The sequence below is a fragment of the Artibeus jamaicensis genome, unplaced genomic scaffold, assembly GCF_021234435.1.
Source record: "Artibeus jamaicensis isolate MK-2021 breed Jamaican fruit bat unplaced genomic scaffold, CSHL_Jam_final scaffold_916, whole genome shotgun sequence".
In the NCBI taxonomy this organism is placed as follows: domain Eukaryota; kingdom Metazoa; phylum Chordata; class Mammalia; order Chiroptera; family Phyllostomidae; genus Artibeus; species Artibeus jamaicensis.
Window position 1 is genome coordinate 18,632,748 of NW_026522059.1, and position 17,357 is coordinate 18,650,104.

General features: G+C 35.0%; 1 protein-coding gene across 3 annotated transcripts in view; it reads left to right on the forward strand.

The window, feature by feature from the left end:
- The window catches only part of CSMD3 (CUB and Sushi multiple domains 3), a 921,636-nt gene that overhangs the window by 639,960 nt on the left and 264,319 nt on the right, over positions 1-17,357 (forward strand). For all 3 annotated transcript variants that reach the window (XM_053661036.1, XM_053661038.1, XM_053661039.1), the window contains 3 exons: positions 3,490-3,681; positions 8,691-8,817; positions 10,898-11,100. In XM_053661036.1, the coding sequence (XP_053517011.1) occupies positions 3,490-3,681; positions 8,691-8,817; positions 10,898-11,100 (522 nt within the window). The remainder of the gene's footprint in view (positions 1-3,489; positions 3,682-8,690; positions 8,818-10,897; positions 11,101-17,357) is intronic.

The window sequence follows — 17,357 nt, forward strand, 5'->3', positions numbered from 1 at the left end:
TTGTTTATTCTTTCCTTTATATTCCTTGCTCTAGGGGACATATCAATAAAAATGTTGCTGCATGGAATATCTGAGATTTTCTTGCCAATGTTCTCCTGTAGGACTTTAATGGTGTCACAGCTATATTTAAGTCTTTTATCCACCTTGAATTTATTTTGGGGTATGGTGTAAGTTTGTGCTCAAGTTTCATTTTTTTTTTTTGCACATACCTGGACAGAGTGATTCTATGGGTTAACAGAGAACGGGGTGATTAAGACCCCCTAAAAGAGTCAAGGAGGGGATCCTTTCTTTTTTTTTCCTCCAAGAGCTAATGTATGTACAGATAGTGTAGTGTAAACTCATTACTCTCAGTTTACAAGTTTTGGTGATTTTATGTATGTTTTGATACTCTATAAAAGCCAATGATGTAACTTAGTTATTTGACATTAGTGAACTAATTCATGCTTTTTTTCCCTTTCTAGTTGAAGTTTAGACTAATTTGGTCAAGGATATGTGCCTGTAAAAGAGATGAGAATCTCTTTTTGATTATCATATGGTTTAAGACACAAAGTTTTTCCTTGTCTCCAACATTATGTGTCTCAAAAATCACATATTTCCCTCATGAATGATGCCATATAGAATATTCTTCTTTATTGGTGTTGGAATACAGTTGTTTTCATTTTCCTGCCACCACTTGCCCCCACCCCGCCCACTCCCAGCTCCCACCCTCCATACTCCCCCCCTTTGGCTGTGTCCATGGTTCCTTTACTCATGTTCCTTGATGACACTTTCCCTTCTTTCCCCCTTGTCTCCCTCTTCCCTCTGGTGACTGTCAGTTTGTTCTTTATTTCAGTGTTTCTGATTATATTTTGCTTGCTTATTTGTTTTGTTGATTAGGTTCCACTTAAAGGTGAGATCATATGGTATTTGTCTTTCACTGCCTGGCTTATTTCATTTAGCACAATACTCTCCAGTTCCATCTGTGCTGTCATGAAGGGTAGGAGCTCCTTCTTTCTTTCTTTTGCTTAGTATTCCATCATGTAAATGTGCTACAGTTTTTTTGATCCACTCATTTACTGATGGACACCTCGGTTGCTTCCAACATTTGGCTATTGTAAATTGTGCTTCTATGAATATTGGGGTGCATAGATTCTTTTGATTTGGTGTTTCAGTATTCTTAGGGTATAATCCCAGCAATGGAACTGAAGAACAAAGTAGGAGGAATCACCGTATATGACATCAAACTATATTATAAGGTCACGGTAATCCAAACAGTCTGGTATAGGCATAAGAACAGACACATAGATCAATGGAACAGAATAGAGAACCTGGAAATAAACCCAAGTCTCTCTGTTTAATTAATATTCAAGAAAGGTGATAGAAGCATTAAATGGAGTAAAAAAAACTCTACAACAAATGTTGTGGGAGATCTGGACAACTACATGCAAAAAATGAAACTCAGCCACCAACTTACACCATACACAAAAGTAAACTCAAAATGAATAAAAGATTTAAATGTAGGGCCTGTTAAGATAAAAGTCCTAGAGGATAACATAGGCAGGAAAATCTTAGATATTCCACACAGCAAAGGACATAAAGAAAAGAATAAATAAATGGGACTTCATCAAAATAAAACCTTCTGCACAGCTTAAAAAAAGATCAGCAAAGTGAAAAAAGAACCAACTGTATGGGAAAATATATTTGCCAGCAATACCTCAGACAAGGATTTGATCTCCCAAATACACAAAGAACTCACACAACTCCACTCCCGAAAGACAACAACCCCAATAAAAACTGGGCAAAGGACCTAAACGGACACTTCTCCAGGGAGGACATACAGAAGGCCCAGAGACATATGAAAGGATGCTCAGCATCACTAGCCATCAGAGAGATGCGAATTAAAACTGCAGTGAGACACCACTTCGCACCTGTTAGAATGGCTACCATAAACAAATTAACAAACAACAAGTGCTGGTGAGGTTGGGGAGGAAAAGAATCCTAGTGCACTGTTGGTGGGAATGCAGACTACTGCAGCCATGGTGGAAAACAGTATGGAATTTGCTCAAAAAACTAAAAATGGAACTACCTTATAGAATATTTTTGTCATCCTCTAGTCTTAGAGGTCATATTGGATACAATTTTCTACCTATTATTCATTTTTATGAAACATTAAGTCTAAAATTTCATAGCTGGGAAGCTTAGGTTTTGAATGACTAGTGTCACATTTGGTTTAAATTAAAGAAGGCTCTTTTTCTACTTCTCAGAATCTTAACCATTCACGATGCTCTGATTGTTAGGTTTCTAATATCCATCTTTATTAATTCTATTCTGAATGTGCACACAAGGTCTTCTGGATCTAGAGAGATCAACTTATTATTAAGGTAATGTAACAATAGCAAAAATAAGCCCATCAGCCTCCTTAGACCCATCCCTTAACCCTGTAGTAACAGGATGAAAATCAGATAGAAAAGCCTGCACAGGTCAGTGGGCAGGGACAAGGAATGAAGAAAAACAGACTTGCTCTGCTTCAAGTATAGTTGTTGCCCCATCCTTTCTGGAAAGGAGAGGGAAAAAATTCTTCTCTATTAAGATGAGATAGGAAGGACCCTAAGTTTTTATTCTAACATTTGGAATTTAAATACATCTCTCCAAAGGCCATCTCTCCAAAGGCCATCTCTCCATTAGCCTCCTGTGTCTCCAGTTTTTGTAATCTGGAAATATCTGTAAGGTCCTGGGGCTCATTGTCCCTTGAATGTAAACATGAACTCCTCCAAGTTTGGTAAATCTCTGTGGAATTCTCTTACCACTTTTATAGTTTCAAAATAATGTATCAAGGGTTGCTCTGGCCCCAGGTCCCCAAGTTTCCAGTAAAATTAATGCAAAAAGACCCCACTCTGCAGAAACACACCCCTCAGTGACAACGTTTAGGAAGAAAAATATGTATTTTTTTCCTGTGAGGATTTTTTAGAGCTGTGCATTTCTGAGATGTCAGAATATAACAATTATGATTTCTTCAAGTTAGTTACTATGGCATATTACATCTTGATAAAGTATATATTAAATATGGAAATATTTCACATTCTTTTAAGACTATAGAAGTAGAGCATTCTGAATTGGTATTTGTAATTGATATATTTGTTGCTTGGAAAGTTATGATTTCACATATTTTGTCTGAATTTAAAATTTTTGATGACAGGATCCTGGGAGTTGTAATAGTTAGAATCTATTATTAGCTGTTAATCATGTGAAGGAGGCAAGAAGCTTTGTACTATAATAAGCTAAGATCAAGCCATATAGATCATGGGATATCATTTGAAAAATACAAAAAATTCTAATAAAAAAAGTTCTCCAGGGCTGTTGTATCCTATCAAATTTAAACATGGCAAGAATACTACAATTAGAAAAAAAAGTAATGCAACTATTAAAATAATAGGAAGACATGATTTATAGAATTTTATTTATTTTTTTCTGTTAAATTTCACCTTTAACAAATTTATACTCTTCTCACAGGCTTTGAACTTTCCCATTGTGAAGATCCTGGAATTCCCCAATTTGGATACAAGATCAGTGACCAAGGCCACTTTGCTGGTAGCACCATCATTTACGGGTGCAACCCAGGCTACACTCTCCATGGAAGTAGCCTTCTCAAGTGCATGACCGGGGAGAGAAGGGCATGGGACTACCCTCTGCCTTCTTGCATTGGTATGATGCTCTTTTAGATTATAATGAAATATTTATTTAGAAGTGTTAAGCAAAATACACCATACCTTCTCAAGTGATTCCATCTGTCTACACACAGCTCGTACTTCAAATCAAGATGTTAACATGTCCTCACCACCTGGTCTAGTCTCCTATCACCATGTATTTGACCCCCTTTACCTGACTTGTTCCCCTGCACCTTCTTTTCTTCTATGATAACCATGGTTCTCCTGTTTGCATCTATGAGGCTTTTTGTTTGTTCCTCTGTGTGTTTGTTTTGCTTGCCCATTTGGTGCCTTTAGTTTTTTATCCCACATAGAAGCAAAATCATAAGTTCTTCTCCTTGTTCATCTGACTTATTTCATGAGATCCATCCATGTTGTCATAGAGTATACAGATACACTATAAAGTTGTAAAGCTGAAATTTATACTAGGGTATTAGCTAATGTTATCCCAATAGAATTAATAAAAAATTTAAATATGTATGGGTAGGAAATACACTCTTTTTAAAACCTTAAAAAATAACTTAATGGCACTGGCTGGTGTGGCTCAGTGGATTGAGCACCAGACTGTGAACCAAAGGGTCACTGGTTGGATTCCCATTCAGGGCACATGCCTGGGTTGCAGACCAGGTCCCTGGTGGGGGGTACTACATAGGCAACCACATGCTGATGTTTCTCCCTCTCTCTTTCTTCCTTCCTTCTACTCTCTAAAAATAAATAAATAAAATCATTAAAAGATTTTTTAAAATGCAGTACAGTTGTCTTAATTTTTAAAAAATGTAGACAACTGTACTTGAACAACAATAATTTTTAAAAATTAACAAATTATTTTTTTAAATGAACTCAAATTTGTCAAAAGGGCATTAATGGAAAGTGAATGTATCTTTTTAATAATTTTACTAATGAATACTTATTTTGTACAATATGAAGTCATTTTATTTTTCCTGTATTGATATAAAATTTACCTCATTACAAAAAGATATTAAGGCTCATCATATACATTTATTAAATTACATTGAGCAGATTTGTTTTAATATAAAAAATTATACCCTGTCATCCTATTGAGGTAGATTAAAATCAGTAAACTATTCTCAATAATTTAAAAAGTCTTTCATTATATACTTACCTTTTCAAAAATCTAAGGAAGTGTATATGTTTTTTAATGTGTATGTAGCAAAATATAATTAACCACTTTCCATAAGATTCATATGAAAGTGACATCGGATATATTTTATATAGCTAATGGGAAGCTAGAGAATGATCATTTTCTACCAACTGATGGATCAATTTTCTAAATTTGTTTCCTACACACATAAAAAGATGACCTCAGAGGGAATTAATCAATGTTACATTTTTTTCATAACTGATGCCAGTGGGCTGATTATTGTTCATATTCTAAATTCCACACTTTATCAACTTAGATTGATTATTATTTTAGCTATAACCCTCAAAATCTATCCAATGATTGGTGGTGGGTATGTGTGGTGGCCGGTGGATAGAAAAGTGTTGTAAATATGTCACTTCTTCTCTCCCCCCCCCCCGCAAATTATATAGATGTCTGGTGAGAATACTAGGGCGACACAAAGAATCCAACATTTTAACAAAACACCGACTCCTTGGTAGGGAACAGACCTGCAGTGATTCTTCAGTCATTTATTTCTCCATGGCATTTATAGAGGCACAAATCATTCCACATCAGACCCACATGGCTTAAATTGACCTAAATATTTTTAATATTTTTATTAAGTTATACTTGATACCCCAGAAAACTGTACATATTTATTGTATACAGCTTGAGGAGTTTGGAAAAAAAAACTTGCACATTGGGAGACAAAGTTTCATCTTTGTTAGTTGGCACAGACAACATAGAAATCTCCACAAAACTTGCTAGAGTACAATTTTTTTAAATAGAATTTTAGTCATTAAAAGCCTAGAGATTAATTGCATAGTATTTTTGGTGTCACAAAACCTCTACTGAATTATTCAAACATCAATTCATGCAGAAAGCACATGTTTTTATCAAACCAAGATGCAACTTAGTCCTTTATTTGCAGGCAGCATCTGAATTTTGGATACATTTTGAGGGTTACAGCTAAAATAATAATCAATGTAAATTGATAAAGTATGGAATTTAGAATATGAACAATAATCAGCCCACTGGCATCAGTTATGAAAAAATACATATAACATTGATTAATTCTCTCTGAGGTTTTATTTTTTATTTGTGGGAAAAGTTAGAAAATCATTAAGGGTTATAACAACATAAAACTATAAACTTGTAAGTATTAATTTGCATGCTATCCCTAAACTTAAAATCACAAAATAAGTTTAAAACCATGCATTTTCTATCTACCTTAAACCAAGATGAAGACACTATTTATATTTTGGAAAAATTTTATGCAAATGGAAGGTCTATGATCATTTGGTCATAGACCTTGGAAGGTCTATGGACCAAATGGAAGGTCATTTGGTCTATGATAGGAAGAAGATTTTAGTTATGTTTGCAATAAATCCATGAACTCTATATTGACGAATATCCCAAGACAAACTTACTGACTTGATACTGCTCAAGATTTCATGAGAAGTGTCAAGTGTTGTTGTTGTTTTCAATGATGGATGATCAGGAATAACAGCTCAAAAGCAGCTGGACACATGGTGTGTTGTGCTGATGATTTCCATGATAACAGAAGGTGCAATTCTATTTTAGGTGGTGTTCTCTACTGACAACATTTAGTAGCTTTACCTCTTGGCCTAAAATTATAATTTTCTATGTTTATTAACCTTAAATATGTGTATGGCTATATTTTGGCCTCTGTCAAATAAGAAACCTTTCTCTAATATATAAATCATTTCTAGATAATTTTCTGAGGGTTATATATTGATCAAATAAAAATTAATTTTTAAATACCATAGCTGGAAGGATTTAACTGGCACACCTTCTTTAAACATTTTCATTTTTATTCTGCAAATATAAGTCTTCTCAGAGAAATGAACACCAGTGCTATGGCATTCGAACCTGGCTCATTTGAAGTCAAGATACCAAGCAATATTTGTAGCAAAGAGATATGGAAAAAAAACCTATGTTAAATTCAAGATACAACATAGCGCACATAACTCTAGACTGACCTAAAGTAGATTAAAAATTAATCTAGAGAAATAAAGTATCAAATGTGTTTGCATAATAAATATATGCCAATAATAATGATAGATTATAATAAGTGACAAAACATGAAACAATATAGTTCTGTAGTTCTAGTTGTTCAACAAAACTTTTGTTGAAAAATGAGAAAAACCTCAAGTGATAGTGATGTTTTGAATATAGATATATTCTTATTCACTTAAAAACAACAAATTGTTATGAATCGAATTGATGTTGTGGTACTGAATAAAGTTGCTTAGTGCTCTGTGTGTGTGTGTGCCAGGGATATCCAGAAAAACAGAATCCAGAGTAGATCTAGATCTATGTATCTGTCTGCCTGTCTACCTATCTATCATCTACGATTGGCCTTTATAAAAAGATTTATTTATTATAGGGAATTGTAGTAGCTGAAATGTCCAAAATCTTTAGGAAAGACTAAAAGACTAGAAGCTCATGCAAGAGTTTATAGTGCAGTCTTCAGGGAATTTTTTTTTTTTTTTCCTAGAAAATTCAGTTTTTGCTCTAAGGCCTTTCAATTGACTAGTTCAAGGCCAACCAGAGATTGTCAAAGGTAATCTCTTTAAGTCAACTGATTGTAGCTGTCAACCACAGAGATAAAAATCTCACAGCAATACCCAAGCCAATGTTTGATTAAATAACTAGGTTCTCCAGCCTAGCCTAGTTGCCACAGATAACTAGCCACTGCAGTGCACTGAAATATAATATCTAAAATCTTCTAAACAAATTTACCTATGTGAATAAAGCCTGCAACTTTGAGCTATTAGACTTCGTTATTAGGTCTCTCCCAAAAGCTAAAACTTTGTCTTCTTTGAGCTTTGCTCTGACAGTAAAAACAAAACAAAACAAAAGCCAAGAAGATAAATTCAGTCACTGAATTTCAGTAAAATACAAACTGTAGAGAGAACAAGAAAAATATCAGAATATCTTCAAATATTTAAGCAAACAGTAAACATTGTTTAGGTTACTTTTTAGTAGAAAATAAGCTGGAGATTTTAGAAATGTGTAACATATGAGATGGTATTTCCTTCTTTCTAGGGTTTAGCAATGTTGTACAATATACTGACTAAAATATTTACTTTCTCTCTTCTTGAATACAGAGTTCTGTCTAGATTATCTGCTCACTGAAGTAAGACCACACCAGACATCATGATATATTAAGTAGTGTCAAAATGAAGAGGGAATTCCCCAAAAGATAACAATTTAATTATATTTTGTGACAATACCTACATTTTAATTCAATGAATTAGATGAAAATGAGAACACATTAAATCCAAACCAAACTATATTTAACCAAAGTAAGAAATCTAATAAAAATGACACTTTGCCTTCGGAAGGTTAAAAGGGAAAATATTTAGAGTGATTTAAAGGGGGATAAAAGGGCAATGAAACTGAGAAGGCCTGAGGGACTGAAGTAAAGATTAGTTTTTTCTTGGAGGTGGTATAGCAAGATGATGAATTATTCCGCCTGCAACCAACTAGCAGTGAGCAGTTGGCCATCTGTTTCTCCTTTTTAAATTGTCATTATTTAACAACACATCTTAAAGTGTGTGGAAGCCGAAACTCAGAGTTTTTGAATATGTCTTTTTTAAATCCCTAATTGTGCTCATTTTATTATCTTTTATGGGGTCTAACTCAACACTATTGCTTTATTGTGCAGTATGTTCTTCCATCAACTCATACCTTAATCTGAGAAGGTATACACAAATACATACTTTCGAGAAGAGCGGGAATCAATTCTCATTTTTCTTAAATTAATACAAGAGTGTGTATGTGTGCCTGTGAAATTTGTAGATCGTTTTGAAAAGGTTGGTGTCAAATTGTGAGCTAAATTTTCATCCCTTTTTTATTAGCTGAATGTGGAGGTCGTTTTAAAGGAGAGTCATCGGGAAGAATTCTGTCCCCTGGTTATCCCTTCCCCTATGACAATAATCTGCGTTGCATGTGGATGATTGAAGTAGACCCAGGGAACATTGTCAGGTAAACAGATTTCATTTTGTCAAACTTGCTCGGGATTCCCTGATGAGCCCCTAAGTACAGTCTCAATCAACCTCAAGATTTGTCAGTATCTTTAAACTTTGGTAAAGAAAAATGTGGTTTTCATCTGTTAAACATATGAAAAAATTATTAATGAGCATGATTTATTGACCAATGGGCCACAGTGGTAGTTCATATAACACCTTAAAAAGAAGCTCTCATATTTATTAAAGGGCACAGAGGGAGAGAAATTCTTCTGCTTCCTGGACACTCTACTCATATCATTCCTGATGACTTAAAAACTTTGAGTCTACCACTTTGTCGAGTATACACAGTTGTCCACATCATAATTATATATTGAGCCTCATGCCCTGGCTGGTGTGGCCCAGTTGCTTGGAGTATCATCCCACAACCCAAGGCCTGCAGGTTTGATTCCTGGTCAGGGCACATACCTGGGTTGAATGTTCAACCCTGGACCAGGGTATGTAAGATTCCCCCATCACAGCATGTACAGGAGGCAACCAATCCATACTTTTCTCTTGCGTTGATGCTTCTCTCTCCCTTTCTCCCTTTCTCCTTTTCTCCCTTTCTAAAAGCAATGGAAAACAAAGTCCTCAAGTGAAGAACTAAAAAAATATATTAACCTCACAAACATTTAGAAAAAAATAGGAAGAGAAATGGGACTAGACTACTCCATGCTTTTCATGGCTTTTGTCATATTTCTGGAGCATCTACTCCCTGCCCCTTTACTGAGATTTGATTTTCATTCCCTGCTTAGTTAGGTGGCCAACGATTCTTCACGTCACTGCCCATTAGATGACAGCCTCCTACATCAACAACAATCAGGTGTCCAACCCTGTCACATGCTCTTCAGCCTTTCACATGCTGAAAGGTAGACTGAATGCATTGTTGGATGTGAACTGGTATGTTGTTTTTAGAAGGAAGTTTGAAGAACTCAAAATAGACTACACTAGATTGATCCTCAGCATATTTTTATGTAGTATAGATAATATATTGCTTTATTTAAATATTAGAATTAGAAAACTTGAAAATATTACTTTCAATGGGTATCTGGAATTTTTTAATTAAAGAACAATAGCTGACATTAAATTGCAACTCAAATTTAAAGTTATGACAATTTACATATCAAACAGGAATGTGAAATATATGTAGAAAGAGTTGATCTGTTGATATAATTGGATTTCTAATATTTGGCATGAGCTGTGAAAAGTATCAGATACTAATTTTGGCTAAATTAAATAGAAAGTAGAATATATTTAATGTAAAACAGTTTTGGGGGGCTTATTCATTTTTTGGAAGGTGGGTAAACATTTTTTATGTTTAGGAAGTTTCCTTTTACTCATAGATTGTTGTGTGTAATTACAACATTGACTTTTTAAAACTACTCATATTTTTTCTGTATATGCAGAAACTACTCATATTTTTTCTGTACATTTTTTGAAATGTTCATGTGATTTTTCTCCTTTAATATGTCATTGTGATGATATTGCTTTCTGAGTGTGAACTATGCTTGCAATTGGGAATAAGTCTCATTTGATTCTAATAAAACAGGCATGAAAAATTATTAAAAATATGTACTATGCAGTCAGAAAACCAGTTCAGTTCATGACTCTGCCACCCTTTGGACCATTCCATTTAGTTTATGCATTTAGCACATTTATAACATTGAGGTAAAAATTGTTCTTGTTTCATAGGATCATTATGGTAATTAAACAAACAAACAAATAAAACTAATGCATTTTGCACGGTGCCTGGAATGTACCAGATGCTCCAAAAGTGTCACCTGCTGTTGCCATTGCTGATATTCACGAACACTGGAAAGAATGTGCACCTGAAATTTTGGTAATTTGCAAAGATGATATAATGGTGCATTTGACCATATTCTAAAAGAAATAAATTATAGGAAAAGTTCAGAAGTTGATTAAGATAACATATGCTGTTTATATTTCTATCTGATAGGATAAAAGAAATAACTAATAAAATCAAAGATGCACATTTGTTGTATTCTTTATTTGAAACTGAATGTGTGCTTAAAATAATCAAGCATATGTTTTTCCCACAGCCTACAGTTTCTTGCGTTCGATACGGAAGCATCACATGATATACTCCGAGTTTGGGATGGTCCGCCAGAAAATGAGATGCTTTTAAAGGAAATTAGTGGATCTCTCATCCCTGAAGGAATCCACAGCACCCTCAATATTGTGACCATCCAGTTCGACACAGATTTTTATATCAGCAAATCTGGATTTGCAATTCAGTTTTCAAGTGAGTCACTATTTTATTTCTTAACTGCAAAATAGGAATGGTATTTGAATAGTGCTGTTAACTCTACTACTCAAAACTTTAATGATTTTAAATATTCTTATCTAATCTTCCTATTAGTCTACAGTTCAAGTAAAATATATTTGGAAAAAAAGAAATGCAGTTAACTTTGAATTAAAAGATTAATTGTTGAGACCATCTCTCCAATTGTCGGACTGATTTTCCTTAAAATATAGATGGTGTTATAATGATTCCACAAATGAAATGATTGCATTATAAAACTTTGCAATCTGGATTTACGATCAAACACTATATTTCAAAAATGTGCAATATTTGTAGGTAAGTAAGGAAATGAATACTTACTATTACAAACCAAGCAACTCCACATTTTCCAGCTCCACATTTGTTTTCTTCTGTTAAAAAATCTTTATTATCTAGTCACTGATATCTTTAACAAAATATTTTAGACCCACTTTTAAATTTTAGATTGCCTAAACAGTGAAGCTCCATGGTTTATAAGTAGTTACCCGTGTTCACTTAATTTTTTCCAAGACATTGATACATGACAGGTACATTGTTCTGTTAAAAAGAATTTTGGTTTAGTGGCTGGAGAAAAATACAACTTCAGGTTTTTAATTGCTACATTTCACTTTTATTGCCAAGACACATTGTCTTTTTGATAAAATTATCTAATGGAGTTTCTAATTTTAGGGTGTTTAAAAATTTTTATTGATGGAAACATATCCAAATTTGCAAGGTCATCTACAAGAAGAATGCACACCAGTATTCTTCAAATGGCCCTGAATGCCAAGTCCTAGCTTCTTACTAATTGCCAGCTTTGGGCACCTGACCTCATTTCCTGAATCTGTGTTCTAATTCACATAGGAATAATAATGCATGCACAATGCTTGATAGTGAGTAGATGGTGCCCAGTGAGCTATTATTATTATTATATGAATAAGTATAAAATTAAACTTGAAAAAAATGGGAAAAGCATGAAGGACTTCTAAAATTTGACTCTCCAAAAATCCATTGCTTTAGGGAAACAGCTTTAGTTAATGTAATATTGAAGGATTTTTTGGTTTGTGGAATAGAATTGTTTGATATAGTTAACTAATAGAAATGAATCCTTTGGCAGTGTATAAACCAAGCTTGTGTGAGAAGTGTAAGTCAGTGTAGAGGGATCGAAATGTGTAAATTTGCAATTTAAATACATATATTTTTTTTTAAAGGCATGAAAAATAAAAAAAATATTGGTGGGGTGGGATGGGAGAAATAGATAAAAAATGTACTTGAAAAGTAACTAAATAAAATTTAATATTAAAAAAATAAAAATAAAAAATTTAATAACTAAAAAAAATTGTATAATTGGTGAACATAAATGGCTTCTAATTCTGAAACATCAATCAAATATTTTTATATCTTGTTTTCTTTCTTTTTTTAAGATAACTTTTTTATTTTATTTTTTTAAATTTTTTTATTGATTATATATATCTTGTTTTCTAATGTTCACCTCTCTCCCCCTTCCTCCCTCCCTCCCTCCCTCTGTCTCCCCACCCCACCCTCTGTCTTTTAAGTTGGGAACAATTTGTCAGAGAACTGCTTTTGACTGCTGTCTGATTTCATTTCTCTCTAATTATAGTTTGAGAGCTAACAGTTCTCATTTCCTTTACCTTAAGTTAGTCACATTCAATGCATATAATGTCTTACAGTAAAAGGTTTTTGTGGTTAAACACCTGAAAATGCTCATGTTAAATAGTGCCTCAGGCTAGTAGTGCTTGTGAATGCTAAGTGCATGTGCTTCGGGCAAACAGGGAGTTTCATATGAATTTCTGGGGATTTTTAATGCAGATTTTTTTTGAAATTAGTAACGTGGTTTTATGTTTATTGCATTTGTCAGGTATATTAAAGTTAACAAAAATATATATAATACACATAATACCATATCCTTACTAACTCTGCCTTCATAATATGCTTCTAAGAGACATAGGAATTTGTACTAGTTACCCGAGACTAAATGCCTATGTATCAAAATAAAGTTGCTTTGAGGGTTACTATATTGTGAATAACATCAGTCAGTGAAAATTGGTTGGACATCGTGGTTGGATATCTTCTATAACTCATGCTTACACAGCTTACCAAGTGCCCAGATTTCAAATGTGAAAGTATCTTTTTAATGAATGAGTTCTTATTTGTATATCAAGAATGGTGTTAAATGTTTCAGTTGCATGATGTCATTCATTGAATCCTCGAAGAAGCCATACGAGAGGTGTTATTTCACCTCCGTTTTCTAAATAAACACTTTGAGGTTTAGAAAGTGAGTTAATTTGTTCAAGGTCATACCGCTTGCAGTGTCCGGAGTTGTGACTCAAATCCAGGTGTTTGAAAGGAGCTTGACACTGCATCTGGGACACAGTAAAATGCTTAGCTGCTATTATTATTGTTATCATGCTTGTGTTATTATTTGGGTACATGTATTAACATGCTGGAGGAAATAGGGAGATTTGGGTTCTATTAGTTAAGATGAAGTTATACAATTGCATCAGCTTGTGTTGTTGATGGTGCTCCCAAGAATCACTTCTAAGGTCACTCTCTGAAAAGTAGGTGATTCATGGAGTGAAGCAGTGAGGCGGATTGAAGGAAAGCTGGGTTGTGCCCATGCCCATTTAAAAGGGACAGTTGTCCTCTCTGGCTTTACTCATTTTGTCCTGCAGGAAGACAGGCTCATTTTAAAGTAGAACTGGAAACAAGTATTTTCATGTAAAGTCATCTAATTTTTGGTGATAATGATAAAACTTAATGGGAATGTTAAAAGCCAATAAAAAAAAACCTTAAAGGGAACTGTATAAGCCAATAAGCCACTACATTTTAGGTCAAATTTGTCTTGCTGGTCAGTTTGCCCCTTAGGTGCCCTCCCTAAAGTCCTCTCCCCTGATACATTTATCTCATGTTCCCCATCTATTCATTTGTTCATTCATTCATTTGAGGAGAGGCTACCAAGGGCCAGATAGTAAACGTATTTATCACCAGTCGCTTCTCAGTTGCGCCTCCCCTTTCACTGAGGTATGTCTTGGCCTCATAAACACATGCCCACCCCCACCAGCTGTGCTGCCTTCTGCCTCTAAACCTTTCACCTCAGATGTGTTTCTGTCCCTTCCTGCTGAAATCCTGCTCCTTATAGACGCAGCACCAAGACCCCTCTTTATGAGCAATTTCTGACCTCAGAATTAAATATTCTTTAATATTTATAAAATATCTCTTTATAAGACATTTTTCTGACCTTCGTTATTAAACATATTCCAGCCCATGCTCCAGGCACCAGCTGTGATTTTTTCCAAATGAAGATGAGAATAAATGGTTTATCAATGCATTGTCCTGAAGATATTTGAATTTTGTGACCATTGTTCCCCAAATATATATTGAGAGATAGTTTAATTTACTAATATAAGGTAAGTTTTGAGAGTAAAAGCAGAAATTATTAAAAATTAAACCTGACAGTAGGCATAAAACAACAGTTGTGGCTGAATCGGGATATGTCCTTTTATTTTTTATTTATTTTTATTTTTTTATTGTCGTTCAAGTACAGTTGTTCCATTTCTTCCCCACTAGTTGTCAGACTTTTATTGTATCCCTCTTCTTCACCCCCCACACAATGTGCATCCCTGTTTTGAGCCAATCGCTCTGCTTTATTGAATATCAAATAATAAATAAAACAGGAAAGTGTCAAGGTATAATAGCAGATCAGTCTTCAACAACAGAACACAACCCATGAAATATATTTCACTGAAGTTAGTGCAAAGCGAATGGAACTGAAATGTAGTTCAGGTAACAACTTTGTAATCATCATCAAGCTACTCCAAGCAGCCTCATGCCTCCTACTTCATGATCTATTCATTCTGTGTGGAGTCTGTCATTATGCTGCTCGGTGTTATAGTCTGCAAGGCACTGTTGCTTAATCAGAGCTACTTGAGCCTGACATTGCATCTCATGTTGTCCTACGTCCTTGGTTCTCAGCAGTCAGCCACTATATCCCTTGCTTAAACTGTAAACTGCTTGTCTCACTTCAGTTCCGCAGGGAGGGCATCTTCGAGTATCATGCTGCCACTTGCACACAGAATATTTGATTTTGACAGAGCATTTTCTGTGCTCTCCAGTCTTTGACCTCTCTGTTAAGAATCTGCCCCTGCTGGGTAATATTAAATACCAAGGCCCATAGCTTATGCTGTTTAAAGTTCTCAAGGAAATGGATCCCTTCAGCCATGAGAGGTTGATGCTGCCCAGCCTCAAAGGCCTGCATAGCAGCTCGGCCTGTTTTCTCACCCTTGTTATTACTGCCTGCATTGCTCTAACAGTCAACTAGCCTCTCACTTCATTATCTCTCCAGCCAGACTTTTCCCCACAGTTCCACATGACTATTTTAAAACTACAGTTCAGACACCACTCCTCTGTTTAAAATTCTTTAATGGCCACCCAGTAGTAAGTTCAAAATGTTGGGGTTACACTTAAAGCCTTCACACTCTGCGTCCAGACTACCTGCCAGCTTCATCCCTCCCACTTCACTGGCACACAGCCAGTCGCTAACTGCACGACAGTCACATTGCTGCTTCTCTTGCAAACTCTCCTCCTTGTTCCTGCAACACGTATGTCCACATCGGATTCTGTGAACCCTTAGTCATTTTCCAAGGCCCAGGTCAAGTACCTCTAGTACTGATGAACTCCTAATTGGACATGTTCATATCCGCACTGCTGTGACAATGAGTGCTTAATCTCCTAGAATGGCCACAAGTCCGGTTTGTCCTGGAGAGTCCCGGCTTATGGCCATTGTCCCAGCACCCTGAGTGGTTTGCCATTTGCCCTGTACTTGACATTCTTTTAAAAGAGTGTAGTATCATTAATAATAGATCTCCCAAATTAGCCGAAGTGTATTTCTTAGCTCTCTACTTTCTATTGGATCTCACCTAGCAGTGTGTGAGAGTTGTTTACAGTGCTCAGAGTAATTATAATACATGCTTAAATTTGAAAGATAAAAACTGATTCCTCTTCTCTGTTTCCCCACCTTTTCCAGATACTAGGTTATTCACACTCCCCTTTCAAGGACAGCAGACAGGTGCTTGTAGATAAAATGAAATTGCCTCTGACAATGAACACCTAACCAATTCTGGTTTGGGTGATAGTGGGAGGAGCATTTGTTATGGTTGCCGTTCCAGCTGGTCATTCAACAGCAAGTGATCTCATAGTCTCTGCAGTTGTTTGAAAGCTACATAAAGCTGTCAGGTCACGAATTGGCAGAATTAGTGGGAATTACATATGGAAATAGAGGCTCAGCTGACGTGCAATAGAGCTCTAGAACAGTGATTCTCAACCTTTTTTTTTCATCTCGTAAACTCATCACACACATAAACTAACTAGTAAAATTCTGTGCACAGCAAAAAATATATGTTTTCACCAGTCTGACAAAAAATAGGTATAATTTTTATTCATTTACGTTGGATGGGAATTGTTTTGACTGTTGTCATTTTTTTAATTTGGCAAACTAAGGAAAGAGAGGCCAGTGATCCCGACTAAATACTCAAGCACCGCATGTTTTAAAAAACTTTACAATACACCAGCTGAAAATTGCTGCTTTGGAATATAATTGGAATGTTCTTGCTATTTGTTATTTGTCATTTATTTGTTATTTGTTACTTATAAATAACAAAGTGTATTTGTTATTTATCTTATGGAGTAAAACTGCTACTATTTATTTTATCGTAGAAATATTTTAAATATTATTTTGTAACAAATATTTATGGCAGTAGAGGAATTTTTAAAAGTACAGGCTTAGTGAAAGAGTATTTACTAAACAAGGGAGTGAGGGGTGGGCAGGACAGGGGAGAGTGTGGGGAGGAATTGGGACAACTATAATAGAACATAATAAAAAAGATTTTTAAAAAGTTAAAAGAACTTTTGTGTACAAAAGAAAAGAAAAAGAAAGCTAATTCCCCCAAGATGTCCAAAAAGAAGGTTAGTCCATTGAAGGGTCTCTAGAGAAGATTCTAAGCAGAGGTCAAGAGGGATGTCAGACAAACCAATCCTTGCAAAAGTTGAAACTTAGACCAAAAATATAGCAGAAAAGAACCTAGAATAAATCTTTAAACACTGATTGTAAATGGTGAACCTCCAGAAACACATTTTTCAAAAAGCAGGGAGTGCCACATGATTCCATTTCAATAAAGCATAGTTAGATAAGCAGTAAAAAATGTTTCAGAGGGGAAGTCATG